Source organism: Pagrus major, chromosome 5 (assembly GCF_040436345.1).
Source record: "Pagrus major chromosome 5, Pma_NU_1.0".
Lineage (NCBI taxonomy): Eukaryota > Metazoa > Chordata > Actinopteri > Spariformes > Sparidae > Pagrus > Pagrus major.
Window position 1 is genome coordinate 17,861,126 of NC_133219.1, and position 16,038 is coordinate 17,877,163.

The 16,038-nt window shown below is 41.0% G+C and overlaps 1 protein-coding gene and 1 non-coding gene across 4 annotated transcripts in view; one reads left to right on the forward strand and one right to left on the reverse strand.

Annotated features, from left to right (window-relative positions):
• Positions 1–2,320: 2,320 nt before the first annotated feature.
• trnaa-ugc (transfer RNA alanine (anticodon UGC)) lies at positions 2,321–2,392 on the forward strand. Its single transcript has one exon. It is a non-coding gene; the product is annotated as a tRNA-Ala (tRNA).
• Positions 2,393–3,373: 981 nt separating this feature from the next.
• wdfy3 (WD repeat and FYVE domain containing 3) overlaps positions 3,374–16,038 on the reverse strand; it is a 100,301-nt gene continuing 87,636 nt past the window's right edge. For all 3 annotated transcript variants that reach the window (XM_073465928.1, XM_073465929.1, XM_073465927.1), the window contains exons 45-66: positions 15,632–15,780; positions 14,635–14,755; positions 14,365–14,450; positions 13,837–13,917; positions 13,489–13,543; positions 13,255–13,374; positions 13,033–13,150; positions 12,586–12,692; positions 12,110–12,263; positions 11,918–12,009; positions 11,612–11,824; positions 11,159–11,300; positions 10,677–10,831; positions 9,818–9,976; positions 9,348–9,527; positions 9,024–9,206; positions 8,580–8,673; positions 8,349–8,492; positions 7,837–8,085; positions 7,540–7,651; positions 7,097–7,294; positions 3,374–6,746 (exon numbers count right to left, since the gene is read on the reverse strand). In XM_073465928.1, coding sequence (XP_073322029.1) covers positions 6,626–6,746; positions 7,097–7,294; positions 7,540–7,651; positions 7,837–8,085; positions 8,349–8,492; positions 8,580–8,673; positions 9,024–9,206; positions 9,348–9,527; positions 9,818–9,976; positions 10,677–10,831; positions 11,159–11,300; positions 11,612–11,824; positions 11,918–12,009; positions 12,110–12,263; positions 12,586–12,692; positions 13,033–13,150; positions 13,255–13,374; positions 13,489–13,543; positions 13,837–13,917; positions 14,365–14,450; positions 14,635–14,755; positions 15,632–15,780 — 3,033 coding nt within the window. In that variant the 3' untranslated portion in view covers positions 3,374–6,625. The remainder of the gene's footprint in view (positions 6,747–7,096; positions 7,295–7,539; positions 7,652–7,836; positions 8,086–8,348; positions 8,493–8,579; positions 8,674–9,023; positions 9,207–9,347; positions 9,528–9,817; positions 9,977–10,676; positions 10,832–11,158; positions 11,301–11,611; positions 11,825–11,917; positions 12,010–12,109; positions 12,264–12,585; positions 12,693–13,032; positions 13,151–13,254; positions 13,375–13,488; positions 13,544–13,836; positions 13,918–14,364; positions 14,451–14,634; positions 14,756–15,631; positions 15,781–16,038) is intronic.

The window sequence follows — 16,038 nt, forward strand, 5'->3', positions numbered from 1 at the left end:
GTTAAAATGAGCCCCGCCTTGGGCACATATAAGTGAAACGTATTTTAAGTATATGTTGGTGTTAACAACAGTAAAATGCTGCTTCCGCATTGCTGCATCAGTATAATAATAATCCACAAAAATATAGTATATAACAATATAATAATCACAGGGGCCGTTTGTCTGCATAACAAATACTTTTCATGCTTAAATTTTATTTCTGCTGATAAGATGCAAGACTTAAATGCAGTGATTTTACAACACACTATGTGAGTATTACATTTATGGGTGCAGTTACCCTGTGCAATTGTCCTTGTAGGTCATTTGTATGTAGAAAGTGTGAAGGAAAAGTGTATATAGTCAATATTTATTTTTTATTTTTTATCAGCAGTAGTATTTTCATTCTGTATTTCTATTATTTTATTGCGTATTTTTCTATTTTGTCTTGCTTTTGTCCTGTTCTTGATTTCTTAGGAATTGTTGCTTCAATAAAGCAAAAGGTATTTGTTTTTCTTTGAACTTTCAAACCCAAAAATGTTACTTTTTAGTAAAAGTGCTAACTGTGAAGAATAGTCCTTCTTGAGTATTTTCTAAAGGTCAGATGTTTTTGCCCAGATCACTACAGACTGTGTTTTATTTTTCGTCCTACTGTATTATTTGTTCTGCCTTAAAAAACTTGACAAACGTCAGATAAACTAGTGCAGTAAACTGATCTCCCTCTGAAATACAGGGGGAAAGTAGAACTTGTCCACAAAAGTAATATTTCGGCCTAAGTCTAGTGCCACTGTCTGTGCTCCAGGAGCATTATTAAATGTAGCATATTAGATATATTTAACGCAAACTGTCACCAGAACATTTAACACACTTCACTCAAGTGTCTGGTTTATAATCAATCAATTAAATTCACAGTCTCTTATTGAGTGGAGTAATGTGAGTTATATTGCTTATTTAAAGGGGGATCTTATTTTGAAGTACAAGCCACACAACTTCCGGTCCCAGTCTGTGCTTCTCTGTCTAACTTCACACAGGTCTGTCGGTGCTGCTGCGGTGGAGACAGCCTCTCTCTCTCCCCCCCTCTCTCTGTCTCTCTCTCCCCCCGCTCTCTGTCTCTCTCTGTCTCCCCCCCTCGTTGTCTCTCTCTCTCTCTCTGTCTCTCTCTCTGTTTCGCTCTCTCTCCCCCCCTCGTTGTCTCTCTCTCCCCCCCTCTCTCTGTCTCTCTCTCTCTCTGCCTCCCCCCTCTCTGTCTCTCTCTCTCTCTCCAGTCATTGTAATGCTTGGTTGACCAGCCCTGCTTCATGCTGCGGTAGACGACGACCAGTGAGGACCAGTGTCAAACCCCGCCATGTAAATCGGTGTCATTTTTAGGTGTAATACTGTCAATGAATGATGTAACTCATTCATTGCCATGTTGTGTTGCATTCAAGAGCAACACTGTGAACACATCACTGACTCCAGTGTTCTTTCCAAGCACATTATCTCTGCGTATTCCCTCATTTTTGGATTTCTCTGAAGAAAATAAACCAGACTGTAGTAACTTAACCTTCAGGATAGATCAGCAGACCTTAAAATAACAGTGTGGGGTTACTTTTGATTCATAAACGTAAATAAATGTGAATGATTGTGTCACTTAACCAGTACAGGAAGATATTTTGAGATTGATTTTGAGTCGACGGGTCACGTGACAATTTTCATTAAAAATATGACACATTTTATTTGATCTCATTTATTTTTATGAAAAAGCAAACAAATAAAAAGAGGTGCGTCTCATTCAACCAGTACAGGAAGACATGTTGGCATTGATTTTGAATCAGTGGGTCACGTGACCTGGAGGTCTACATCAGTGGCGCTGAGGTGGAGCAGGTGAAGAGTTTTAGGTTCCTTGGAGTTACCATCACACATCACCACCCTGGTTAAAGAAGCAGAGAAAAGGCTCTACTTCCTACAGAAACTTAGGAAGGAGCAAGATCCTGGTCAACCTTTTTCAGAGGAGCAATAGGAAGCACCCTGACTGGAAACATTAATGCAATTAACATGATTAAAGCCGCCCAGAACATCAGTGGTCCCCACCTACCGACCGAGAGTTAAAATATCTCGCCACACATCTATACACAAATGACTGAAGGCAAATGTAATGTGGTGGAAGACGACGAAATGTTCGTGTAAAATGACTGAATCACTGTTAAACCATGTGCTGAGTGACTCAAAAGGCGCAATGCGACCTTTGGCCACAATATCTCACGTGATTTTATAGCCAACACTTCACTTAAGTTACAACAATTACAATGTTTTCACTAGGTGTAGTTCATATAAAACTTAAAGTTTTCATGGCATTGCCCACTCAGGGGATGTAGCTCAGTGGTAGAGCGCATGCTTTGCATGTATGAGGCCCCGGGTTCAATCCCCGGCATCTCCACGATGTTTTTTGTTGATTGAAGCGTGTATTTGATTTGTATCATTAACTTCATTATAGTTTGACGCTATAAATTGTTTTTGTCTTCCACACATGGACAGAGAGACAGAGGAGACAGGACAATATAATAAGGCAGTGATAATGTGGAGACCAAACCCTGTCTATGTGGGTGCAGACCGTTTGGTAATAATAACCAAGTATAACATCCGCAGTTAAATACCACGACTGCCATTATGAACATGAAGATACAAAATGGATTTAATTCAGCTACATTTGTCTTGCTTTCATAAATAATTTATCTTAATCTGGGAACGGAGTTGTTTCGACTCTTCGTATTGCTACATAAACGTGGTCCTGAGAACAAGCAACTGGGATTAACTGTCTATAATCGTCCGTCAAAACACAAGTTTGAGGTGTCTGTGATTATTTTACAACAGTCTGATGCTTGTTGCGCAATGTTCACACAGCGCATCTGCTGTGCGTAAATGTGGCAGGCAGTGCGCATCACTCTGGTTAGAGCGCGCAGATAGAACTGATGCGCTGCCTTCAGATGGATGTAGTGACCAGTGTAAAGAAAAAGGCCTTCAGTATGAGCTATAACTGTCTTAGATGACAGAAAGGATCTTGCCTTGCTCCATTAATATATATATATATATATAGATAAATAAATATATAAAATAAACTTTTTTGGTGTGACAGCACACCAGCCTATGCAGTTAGTGACTATAATAGTTTCAGCTCTGATAGAATCAGACTTTCATCCGAAGTCATGTTTCGCAAAAAAATAAAAATATCTTATCATGACTAAAATAATAATAAGTAGTCTAACTGGTAGTCATGGTGATGATGGTGATGTGTTGAGCTGCTCCAATAAAAGCCACAGTTGTAATTTCATTCTTCACCTGACCGCCTACAGGAGCTCAACTCTTGACAAGGGAAACTCGTCACCTGTGAAACCTAAAAATAATAAAAATCAAGTCTGTATTTGGTGGTAAACAGCAATTATTTATTGAAACAAAATTAAAAAGAATAAGTACCAGATCTATTGCATTATTGTAACATTTTTTTTCTGTAGGGGGGGTTACTCTACTGTTTTTTTCTCTTGTAGGATGAAGTGAACACAAATATACAAGGAACATTCAGCTATCACAGATTGCACACCAGATACTGTAGTAATGCAGTCTAATACAAGACCACCAAAATAATCCAGGATTTCTCTTTTTTTTTCCTTCTTCTTCTTTCATTAGTCCTTAATTTTTTTTTTCTCCATAAAGAGTACAAAAGTCCACCCAGAGTTGGGGACACGATCTCCGGCTCTGTACACAAACCTGTCGGTCGGGACAACTCATTAGACAATGCCTCCAAAAAAAACCCCGATAAGAATAAAAACAAAAGAAAAAACAATATAATGCCGAGAACATGTACAATGCACTGACACAGAAAGTCAGCTGTGTTAATAGACATGCGACAAGTAACAAAACTTGCTGAAATCGCAATAATCATTAAAAAAAATCTAAAACCAGTTATAATTGCATAAATACTTTGTACAGTTCATTTATCCGCTGTGAAATGCACCTCTCTGTTAAAATGACAACGTAAAACTGCATTCAATAAAAACCTGTGATTCCTCTTGACTGTTTCGTTTTTTGTACACGTGAAGGTGCAAAGGAACTCTTGATTGATAGAAGCCGATTCGGCCTTTTCAGCTAGGTGGCATGATTGCACGCTAAATTACAGTACATAAATGCAGAATGATATAAGACGGACGATAACAAGAGTGCATATTATTATTATTACAATATCAGGGAGCTGTGGGGGTGAATATTAAAGTACTTTCTGAAAGGTGTTTCCTTTTTTTTTTGTTTGAGACTGTGAAGACTCGTGGTAAACCTAAAGAATTGTTCTCTCTGGGAAAGACAAAAAGCAGCACTTGAATGCACAGTCGTTGCCCACAGTTCTACGAACAAAACAACATGATTACATGTGTGAAGAGAGAGGAGGGAAGTGACATATGAAAGAAAATGACATATACATATAAACAAAAAAAATCCTTAATGTCCAACTATGAAACTCGGTAGCAGCAGCAGCCATCTTGTAGTAAAAATAGGGTGTTTGTGGTGACGAATTATTGACTGTCCACAACAGAAAAACACATGAAACACCTTGGATATCAACGTGTCAACATAGTGGCTTTGTACGGGGTTCAAACTGTGCCAAAACTGTTTTGTTTACAGTGCTTTGGTGATGCCTTGTGGTTGCATTAGACATTACAAAATGTCATTTTTGTCCAAAAAAAGTACGACATCCGTTTGTCTGACTACATAACGAAGACGTTAATACGTCTCATCATGTTGTTTTCTTTTTTTCTGTCTTTGTTTCTTTCTCTTGCTTATGTCTTTTCTTGTTTTTTAATAAATTTATGGAAGGACTCTAAAACGGACAGTGACTCAACAGCAGGGATAACAACCAGACAAAGTCACAACAAAACATGGAACATTGACGAATGTACAAAATCAGACTTTTGGCACAATAAACCTCACAGATGTATCCACAGGTGATTCCTTTATACCCTTGACCTGAGCTAACTAGCTAATGGCAGCAAGAGTTAGCAGTTATACTGGTAATATGCTTCCACATATTGGTTTGAATATGAATTAAACAGGTGGCCAATTCTTACATATAACACCTTTGAACTTGCTGAAATCATGGATGAACGCACATAAAGACATAAAAAGGGGCTCAGACATCAGTTCTGTCTGACTGCCTCAATGTTTTGGACTTTTTAGAATAAACACCCAAAGATATCTAAGAAATCTGAGCTGGGATTACTTATATCTTGTCTAACAATTTCTTTCTACGCTGAACAAAGTGTTTGAAAGGTGCACGGCTGCTGCTCCTGCAGTTTAACATCTCCTTTAAGGACTGAGGATAAAGTGTGTGGAGTGCAACATTTACTCATCTGCTGTAATAATGCCACAGGGTCAGACTGGAGGTCTGCGAACGACAAATCTGAATAGAAACCAACGAGAAAATAAAAACCACGATACATACTAAGAGTCCCTTTTTTGTGTGCATTCAAAAAGCCGCTACAGTAACTGAATAAAGCTACATGAAGGAGACATGATGGAAAATAACTGTGGAGCAAAATTACACATTTGTTTAAACCTAATTCATACTTTTTCACAGATGATGAACCCATGATTTTTTTTGATCTCTTGACAAAAAACATGAAAGAAGAAAATGTCAAAAGAAAATGGAGTGATATGATTTAAAAAGATAAAATCTGAAATGATAACGTGTCCAGTCTTCAGACAGCAGCAACAACAAAAATCTCTAAATAGGAATTCATATAAAGGACAGAATAGATAAAAAAAAAAAAAAAATCATAATTGATACATTAAACTTGGCAAAAAAAGGAAAAGACAATCTGATCATAAATCTCTCTCTGATGGTGATGGCTTGACACTGTGGGCAACACACACTCACAAAATGAATCACATTTTTTTGTAAACAACGACAAATAAAATAAAATGATCAGGAACTTAAAAAGAAAATAAGTAATTTTGCATAACTAGACCCACTAGTAAAGTCAACCCACAGACATTAATTATTGACATTCATATCCCTTCCTCCCCTCCGTGTTATTCCTCTGGACTCGCCGTGACTCGTGACGCAGACTACACACAATTGATTTTGTTGTTTTTTTTTAAAGCCAGGAGTGGTTAGTCACAACGCTATATTACAGGCAATTAGTTTGTTTTTTCTCATTGACCTTATTTTTTGTTCTGTGTTTGTTCCTCTTAGAGTTAAAAAGGCCATGATAAGTATTTACAATATAAACAAGTTTGTTACGTCTTGCAGTGGTGGGTGATTGATTCAAGCGTGCCGCATCAGAGTTGTTTTTGCTTCTTTTTTTCCTCCAGGTGTTGAGTGCAGGTGGTAAGAGTGGTGACTGAGTGTTTTTTTTTCATTTCCTTTCCATCGCTTTTCCCCCCCACCTCCTTCGCTGAGCTTTACTGCTGTCGTGATGAAACAGCCGACATTCCCTCCTGTTACGGTATGTCAGTGAGTTACAGTACATGTGGTTACTGGACGTACGAGAGGATAGAGGGGGTTTCGAGGGATATGTGGGAGGTGTCTAGGGAAAAACAAGGCAGATGGAGATATGAAGTGCTCCTTAGTTTGGAGTCCTCAGGAGGAGGTGCCTCTTTTGTCAGCAGCGGGTGAAGATGGAGCTCAGTTTCTGGTGCTGTCCTCAACGCTTCGCTCGTGTTGAAGGTTGTAGTAACAGTTCTGACAAACCCGCACTGGTGACGAGATCTTCAGCCTTTTGATCTCTGATTGGAAGCGACTGCACCTGTAAAACAAGGTGAGGGCATGGAAATTGTATAAAATGGTAGGCAGTGAGGTCAGGTTCTCACAGAAAAAAGGTAAAAAGTGGAAATATATGTTATGATGCTAATTATATGACCCAATGGAAAAATGTACAGACAAAATAACAGAGGACCCAGGATTGAGCCTTGGGGAACACCAGAGTTAAAAGGTGCTGAGGAAGAGGTGAAACTGTCTCAGTGACAAACCATTTTAGGAGCCTTACCTGTCTTAAATTTCTGTTAAATTTCAAAGACACCCGAGGAGAAGTTTGAGTTCAGGGAACTGGAGAAATGACATAAAGGCAAATGTACACTACGCCTTTAATTTACTTACTTTTGGCAGAAGAGCTGCCCGCAGTTCCTGCAGTGGTGGCGTCGCTCTGTAAGGGAGAAGCGAACTGTGCAGCCAGAGCAGCTGTCAACCACCTCGTCCTTTACCCAGTGGTCTGCTGCCGAGCGGCCCGGCTGGTCGCTGACCGACCAGCTGAAGACTCGACCACGACCATCGCCCACCAGGATCTTACTGTGGTCCCTGAGAGGGAAGCAGCGCAGGACAGAGACAGATAAGAGAGAGAATAGGAGGGGGAATTATTTGCCACGTCTCCTTTTTCTGAAGTATTTGCTTTGACTGGATTTGAATTGTGGTTTGTGTTGAATAGTATGCTGATAGTTATGAGCCATACAGTAATGAGAAGCTCTTCAGATGCATCAAGTAAATAAATATAGAAATGAAACACCAAAAATGTCTGTTTGTTGCCACACACTCAGCTCTCTTACTTGGAGATGGCGAGGGATGTGATCTCGGCTGGGTGAGCGTTGTCCTTGCGATCAAACGCCGTGTGCATGGTGAGTTTGCTCCGAAAGACCAGCTGGCGCTCCCATCTGTAGCCTGTGACACACAAAAGCAAACACTTAAAACAAGTAAGATTTAAACAATTCGACTAACACACCGTCATCAGATCAGAGGAGCTTATTCTTTAGGTTTTTTCTTGTTATTGATTAGAAAAGAACCCCTGATGAACCACTGTTCTTTTGAAGTGTTTTATTAACTGGCTTTTAAACTGAAAAACCCACCTGTCCTGAGCTGGTTATATGTCCGAGCATCCATGGAGGAGGGCTGGAGAGGCTGTGGCACTGAGCTGTGGCCTGGATGAGCCGGATGAGCCGCATGAGGGTGAGGGTGAGGGCCCTTAGCTTGGCCCTCCGAGTAGTTGACGAACACAAAGCCGTCCTTCTCGTCAATGCTAAGGGTGTCTGACCAACGGTGAGAGTCGTCAGAGCTGCTGTCCATCGACCATGAGGCTCCCGCTCGGGCTGAAGGACCTTAGAGGTATTTTGAAGGCAGGAATGTAGGTGTAATGTGTTTAAAGCTGCTCGTGCATCTTCAATTTAAAAAAAAAGTTATAAAAGTCTATAGCTTCTTTTTTTTTTTTCTTTTTAAAGAAAGTCTGACTTCCTTCCCAGACTGTAATACAGACAGTGTACTGCTATCAGCACTTGTGTTTTTTTCTACAAGAGCAGCTAAAACGGCTGAGCAGTATAATCTGAACTGTAAATGTTAATAAGTGGAGCTGTGTATTAAGTACCTCTGGGTCTGTGCACAGTGCTTCCCGGCTGGCTGCCTCCACCTGTTGAGGGGTTGCGTGGTGCTTTGGGCTCCTGGCTCAGACTGGGCTCATCTCCGTCTGAGTCGCTGCTGTCGTCATCGCCGTTGTGACTCTCGCCACCCTCTGTGAGACCAAGACAATTTCACAAAATTTGTAACTTTTACTTGGTCCAGCAGCTCGAATCAATTTTTTTCCCCAATTAGGACTCACCGATCTTTTCCTCAGGACAGCAGTCAGGCACATCTGGCTCTACCGGCTCTGGGGCAGGGGTTTCTGGGACTTGGAGGAACTCCATTCTCCAAAACTACAAGAGATATTTAAAGAAAGGTTTAATCATGCATGGTTTAGTTCAATTGAGTGACAGCACATTTTTTTAAATATAGAAGTGACAAAAAAATTACTTTAGCTTTAGGCAGATTTTCTCTTTAACTTGGAGAATATGCAGTGCTCTTCATAACTTCTAATTATTGTTTTTCTTATATTATTACACATGCATTGACAAATAGTTGGACAAAAGTCCTTACGAGTAAATACTCCTGTCTGCATGGATCCCACAACAACATTTAAAAAAACATTGATTCAAAAACGAATGCACAATAAGGTATTGTAAATATCATAGTTGATATTCTGTTAAATTAAAGTGGGCATGGCTACCCTGACGACGCCGTCCGAGTGTCCGGTGACGATGACGTTTTGCGTGTCCCACTCGTTCATCTCCGACACGCAGCAGCACAGGATCTGCTGACTGCGTCCTGTGAAAGTGTTGGCGCTGGCAATGGGGCTGCCATTAATGCTCCACACGTGAATGTATGTGCCTGCGCAGGACACGATATCCCCCTACACAAACACACACACACACACACACACACATTATGTTTGGTGCATCAAGCTGTGCTTTTATTAAATTATTAAAAAAAAAATTCTTCCTTAGCTCATATTTCTTGTCCTGAACTAAAAGAAATTTATGCTCCAACCCACCGTCAGTTCGTTGATGCACAGAGCAGAGACGGGCGCCCGGTGTCCCCTGAGCTGCGTGACGAAGGAAAGCTTGTTGAGGTCCCAGATGATGCAGGTTCGATCCCGCGAGCCGCTGACAACAATGTGGTACGCTGACGATGCCGTCAGACATGTTACTGCGTCCGTGTGGCCCAGTAATGCCTACAACGAAACAGCACATACAAAAGCATTAGATGAACTTGACAATTTTAAATAGTTAGACACATTAGTTTGGATGCTTTCAGCCGGCAAGGGCTCACGTCATTAGCCAGAAAGCCCTGGAGATGAAATGACAAAACACAGCACCACAGTCCCTGAATTCAGGTGCACTTTTTAAGTATATTCTAGCATTCTTGTACCTTTGACTTCTAAGAATCAGGTTATTTGTCTTAAATGCTGCAACAGGACCCTGTTGTATGTTTCTGGGGAAAAGGTCATGTGTGTATTTTTACCTGTTTGAGCGTAAGTGACTTGGCCCTCTCCTTGGAGGTTCCTGTCTCCCACACACAGATGGCGGTGCTGGTGCCACCGGTGATAACCAGCTTCGGGTTTGGACATATGGCACAGAGGATCTGACCCCACTCTGACAGACACTCGTACACAACCAACGCCTGAGAAGGAGATTGAAGATTAAGATTGAAGATTGGATTGTTGGGGGTGCAGAGGTGGGGAAATGAAGATGGAGGACTTTGTATCTCAACAACCAACAAGTTCACACTGATCAACACCCATGCAACTGGCTACATTATAAGTCTTTTATTGGTTTGAGCTAATTTATAAATGTTGTGTGAGTACGACAATAAATTCTGTACTATGTAGAATAAGAACATAAAAAACTAGAACAAACAACCCTTGTGCTGCTCTTATACCAAAACTTTGAGCTCCTGTACAAGGACTGGTCTGATAACTAGTCTGCTGAGAGGCATATTTTGTCCTCCAGGGACCAAATTTGATTCTATTGTCTAAAATGCTCATGTAACAGTTTTCTATAGACAACAGTACAGCATCAGATGCAGAAGAACTGTATTAGAGACTCCTGTAATGGCTGCTGCTGTAAAAACTGAGGGGTCAGAATGAAAATTGTATTTTCATTCCAGCACCAGCAGGGGGAAACATTGTCTTTGATAATTTGTCAGTTTCAAGGTGAAGTAAGAAGCAGTCTATCTTTCAATTAAGTGCTAGTGTTGAAAAAGCTACATCAAAACACCCATAAACACTCATCTCAGTATTTACTCAACACATGAATTCTTGAGTTTTAAATAAAGCTTAAATCTCTGCGAGACTGTGGCTGTTATGTTAACCGTCACCAACCTTGTCAGATTCATAGTTCGCCAGACGGCAGCTGAGGTCAGCGTAGCCCCAGGCGAAGGTCTTGCTCCAGGTGGGTGGAACCAGAACTTTGTTTTGCTCCCCAGCAAGTATGCCCTTGTCTGTGCACACGATCTGTCCCACAGGCTCCTTCAGCTCTAGATCAGGTAATGTAAAGAAATATGTGAGTGCTGCCAAATCTAAAGGGGTTCTCATGCACCTTAGGGAGAAATGGAAAATGCTCATGTAATGAGTAATGGACAGAGTGTGGTACTGTCAGGGTTTCGGTCCCACTTCAATGAGTATTTGGGTGGAAAAGCTGACAGGGGAACCCACACGTGTTAAATGCAGTATGTCACATCAATACACTCTAATTTGGTAAATGGTTTGTTGGGGCTTAACTGTTATTATATACAGTAGATTAAACTGAAAAGACAAGGTGTAAGAGTCTGTGTATTTGTGATTGGGTATGTGTGTGTATGTACCTTTGACAGGTGCTAGAGAAGGTCTGAGATTGTCCAGATGATGGAAGAAGATCTTGTCGCTGTTGGAGCTTGGAGGAACGCTCGCTATGTCACCGTTGGCTTTACTGCGTACCCGTTTCGGAGGATGGGGCTTCTTAAACAGCTGAAACACACACACACACACACACATCAACTGTGAGCTGATAAATGCTAATAAATTATGGCTGTGGTAGGTATGAAAACTACGGTTCTGCAAGTTTTTTTAGCTGCCAGTGAAAAAGCAGTATTACTCCTAGCAGTATTATATTTTAGTACAAGCTGTACAAGTAAAGCTATTAATGTTAGTAATTGTTGCATTCATTCAGCCTGAAGTAGTAGTTTTATGATATTAGCATCTGGTAGTAAGAAAAGTTGTAGTGATAGCAGCATTTGCACTTCGACAGTATCACAACTGATGCAGCAGCAGTATCTGACCTGTTTGGGGATTTGTCCGAAGTTGTTGATGAAGCCGATGGTGGCCGTCTCCTTGAGCGGGTCGTTGATGTTGTAGATGTCCACCTGACCCTCGTAGAACAGGTGGTGGAAAACGTTGACCGCCTCCACGGCCGGTGGACCCTGCTGCTTGTACCCGAAAATCAAGTCGATCCATTCGTGGAGGTGGGCCGACACGTAGTCGCACTCCAAAGCCTGAAGCCGGGCAGGAAGACAAGACTGAGGTTAATACTGTACATTTGCACTGACACTTGGATCTAATTTGACTGAAGTGGGTTCATTTCTTACCTCTCTGTGGACTCTGATGAACTCCCTGGGGTCGCCCTTGGCCCAAGGTGGCAGGATGACATCACCCAGCTTGGTGCCATTCTGCTTGGCGCCTGGGACATCAAACAGAAGGCAGACAGAACATTAATATTCATGCACTCAATTATCTTGGTCAGTCTGACTTTGACTTTCATCGTGCTTTCTGATACTGACCCAGGTCGAAGTTGTTGGAGTTTAGCAGGAACTCGGGCAGGTAGAAAAACTCAGGGATGAGCTCCTTGACGTCAGCCATGTTGTGTTTGGAGGCAGAGAGCCAGGCTTCACGCACACTGTGGAACATCCTGTCAGCCAGGTCAAAATGACCTCCCTGGTAATCACAAACACACAGGCAGATGGTTTGACATTAGATCCAGACACTTGCGAGCATCAACAGTCTGGTATTTAATGTAAAATAATCACTTTTTGGAGGAGCTATAAAGAAGATCATCTTTTATGTCAGGCCTTAAAATATGCCTAAAGCAGAAGAATCGCAACTTATGGCAAAAAAGGTAAATGAATCCATCATCAAATATAAAACTGTATTTCCAAATTGAATAAACCATTTATTACATTTATCAGTCTGCTTAATGTCAGAATAACTATTAAAATGTTCAGTCAAGCAGAACATGCTAGGAAAGTTCAGATCAAACCTGAAGTCTGAGGAAAATCTGCGTGAAGGGCTCCATCCGGACCAGATATGAGGCTACAATCATGGCTGATGAGTAGTGGGTGCCGTAGTGGTATGCTGGGGTTTCACCTGGTAGGAAAGTGCAGGTTGGACAAGTCAAATGAGTAATGTGCCACATTCTTGTAAATTTGATTCTGGTTGTTGCAAGGTTTGAAGTTTTCATATTTCATATTTGTAAACAACCACCATAACACTCGTCGTTTAATATAGGCCTCATGTATTCATCTTAAAATTTGGCATATTGGAGGAGAATTACAGATACAGCATTCATACAAATGCTAAAAAGAGCTACCTGGTTAGCTGGATCTTTATTTCTTCATGTCTTTTATTTAACTTGAATCACATAACTAAAAGTTATCTCCCTGACTCAGTCCTGTTCAATGCAGTTTGTTGATTCAACAGATCTTACCATTGGGGTCCTCCCAGTCCTTGTACCTCTTCTTGTACTGCGTCAGTCTGTCATCAGTCTGGGCGCCCATCGGCTTGGCCAGGTTACGGAACGTCTTGGGGTTGTTCAGGTCGAGTTCCTGGTTAAAAGAAACAACACAAACATCACCACCATTACCAAAACAGGGTTAATGAGGGAACAGGTGTCCACTTTTTTAACACTGTTAACCGTTTGAACACTCACCTCTGAGTCGAAGTCAGCCAGGATCCAGGGGAAGACGGGATACTGCATCAGGTCATTGTACGAACGACCTGCTAACGTGTTCAGATGCATCAGGTACTGGAAATTACTGATCTCCCCTCGCTGGAAAACAGATGGTTCACACATCAGTGAGGCTTACAATAGCTCAGAGTATGACACTTCTTCACTTTGTGTTGCTAAACTGAACAGGAAGGTTTGACCAATTAGTCTTCTTACCTCCCATCTCTGAGTCACTGACTTTTCACCAACCAGCGTGCTGAGGAGCCCAGATCTGACAAACACCAAGACAGAGAGCAATTTTAGTTAAAGCAGCATGTGGGCAGTGAAAAGCATCCTTTAGTCACAAAGCAATTCCTGCATGTGATACAATTATATAGTCTGTACATGTCTTTTTCTTTATTTTATTTTCTAGGTCATTCATTTGAATAACTAGTACAGAAGCCAATACGCATTATTTGAGAAAATCAATTTAACACAAAGATTAAATACAAGTGGAATCAGAAACTTTATGTAGGCAACAGCGAATACGGGTTTGTGCTGAAGGTGACATAGATGAGGTCTTACCCTTGTTCAACACTTGTGTTGGGTCTCTGGCCTGAAACCGACTCTGAGCTGTCAGCCAGCGAAGGCACCACAGCCAAGAACCTGCAGGGATGTCATTATATTATTAAAAAAATATATTCAGAAGTTCTTTTACTTTGCATATAAACCAGTGTAACCTGAAAGAAATGACAATACTAGCATTACAGCTATCTACTCAAAGCTTTTGAGAGGCTTATGATCTCGTCTCTGAGGGTTTTATTATGAGATCATGCTGTAATAACCTTTGTAAAATCCCTCTTTTCAGCAAGTAACCTGGATCCCAACTACCAAATTATCAAATTATTTAATAATATGAACCTGCACTGGCTTTTTAAGTAAATTGTACTAAACATCATTTGTCCTTTCTGAGGGTTGAGAAAAGGAAAAAAGCTTTTTCTCACAACTTTTTTGACACAATTCGTTCTGTTACTGAAATGTAAGAGCAGCAGCAGCAGCTCAGCAGCTCAGCAACATGCAGCCCGAGCTCTTTGTTTCCATTTGTATCAGTACCTTTGGTAAACTTTGTTGCGGACTCCTTTCTGGAAGGCTAACAAGTAGTTTCTCCCATCTGCTGAGAAGACTTCCACTGCCATGGGCTGAAAGGTGATGACATACAGGACACACAAGGTGATGAGTAAAACATTAGAAGTGTAAATGTTGTGGTATGTTAAACCCCAAATATTTTAAGCTACTCAATACAAATGTCGTCTAAATATCTAAACTCAAAGATGAGTATTGGTGCTGCAGGATGTGTGTGTGTGTGTTTCTGTGCATTCTTACCTGCAACAGGTAGCGTCTCTTGTGCACCTCCTTGATGTCTTCATAGGCGAAGATGCTGCAGGTTCTCTTCAGTTGGCTCTGTCCCTGTCTCGCACCTCTGGGGATGATCGCCTCATGTAAACTGGACACACACAACAGACAGTGACGCATATATCAAATCAGATTTACATACAATTTTACAGATAAAGCACATCTATCTACCGAGGCTTAAGTTCACGTCCAAAACATTTACAGCTCCCCTAAAGAAACATTCAGCAGATTTCTTTCCTTATGTTACACACATTGTGATATTCAAGTCAAAGAAAAACAACCAATGTGACCTCATCTTATGGCTGGGAATTGTGTTGTCCTTTAAGGTCAGTTTTTTTATTCAGTTTTCATGAAAACAAAGAGAGCAGCAATGAAGATCTTCCTCTTCTGATTTAAATTTCTTCCTCAAAACTACACAGTGGACCTTTATGTGTCTCTATATGTCTTTAATCTGATTTTGAAAGATTTGTTAGGGAGTAATAAAATACTGAATTTACATTAGGAGAAAAGTTTGTAGTATTTCATAAATGAAAATTAAATATCTTTATATATATTTTTTCTTAATTGAGCAAAAAGCACTTTTTGATGCTGATGAGAGAGTACAAGAGTAACCTGAGGGGAACAAAGTGAAATCAAAGATGCATCTGTTTGGTTATTTTCAGGTTGTGTGTCTCAAAGGAAAAGACTAAGAGTTCCCTAAAAAGATAAATACGTAATATCTCTGCTGAGTTCTACACCGCATGCTCCATCAGCAGCATTACATCATTCCAGCTGCAGAAACTCGCACTGCAGCGTCCAGAGGAATGATGTCATCTCTTATTCAGGGAGGGAAAATACAATAACTGTGTCATCATGTATTGAGAATTAATTACGTGGCCCTGGTGTGAAATCCTGATTCTCCTACAGGAGAAGGAGAGAGGAGTCTACACCCTGATATAAAGTGACCGACACAGAAGTCTGAACCTACTTGGGGGGCAGCGTGTCGATGTCCCTGATCTCCCTGGAGACGGTCATGGTGTAGCCATCAATGACATAGAAGTGCTCTTTCCCAAACAGCAGCAGACCTTCGCTGGTGTCCAGACCCTGTACCCTGGCACAGCGGTACATGTGTTGAATCTGGAACAGCGAATGTATGAAACAAGTGAGCGTTAATTACCTAAAGTTTGGAGAGAGCAGTTCTCTAATAAAAAATGTCACACTTTAATTCCTCCAGGAAAATAAATCTGTGAAGAACAAATAAATAAGTAGGGAGAGCTTTGAGCAAAGGATTTAATCCCTCAGTGCAGCTGTTGAGCTGCTCAGTGGCCATCACAAAGACCACAGCAGTACGTGATTAAAAGGCTCATGTGCCGAGTTACTTTTTATGTGAAATTT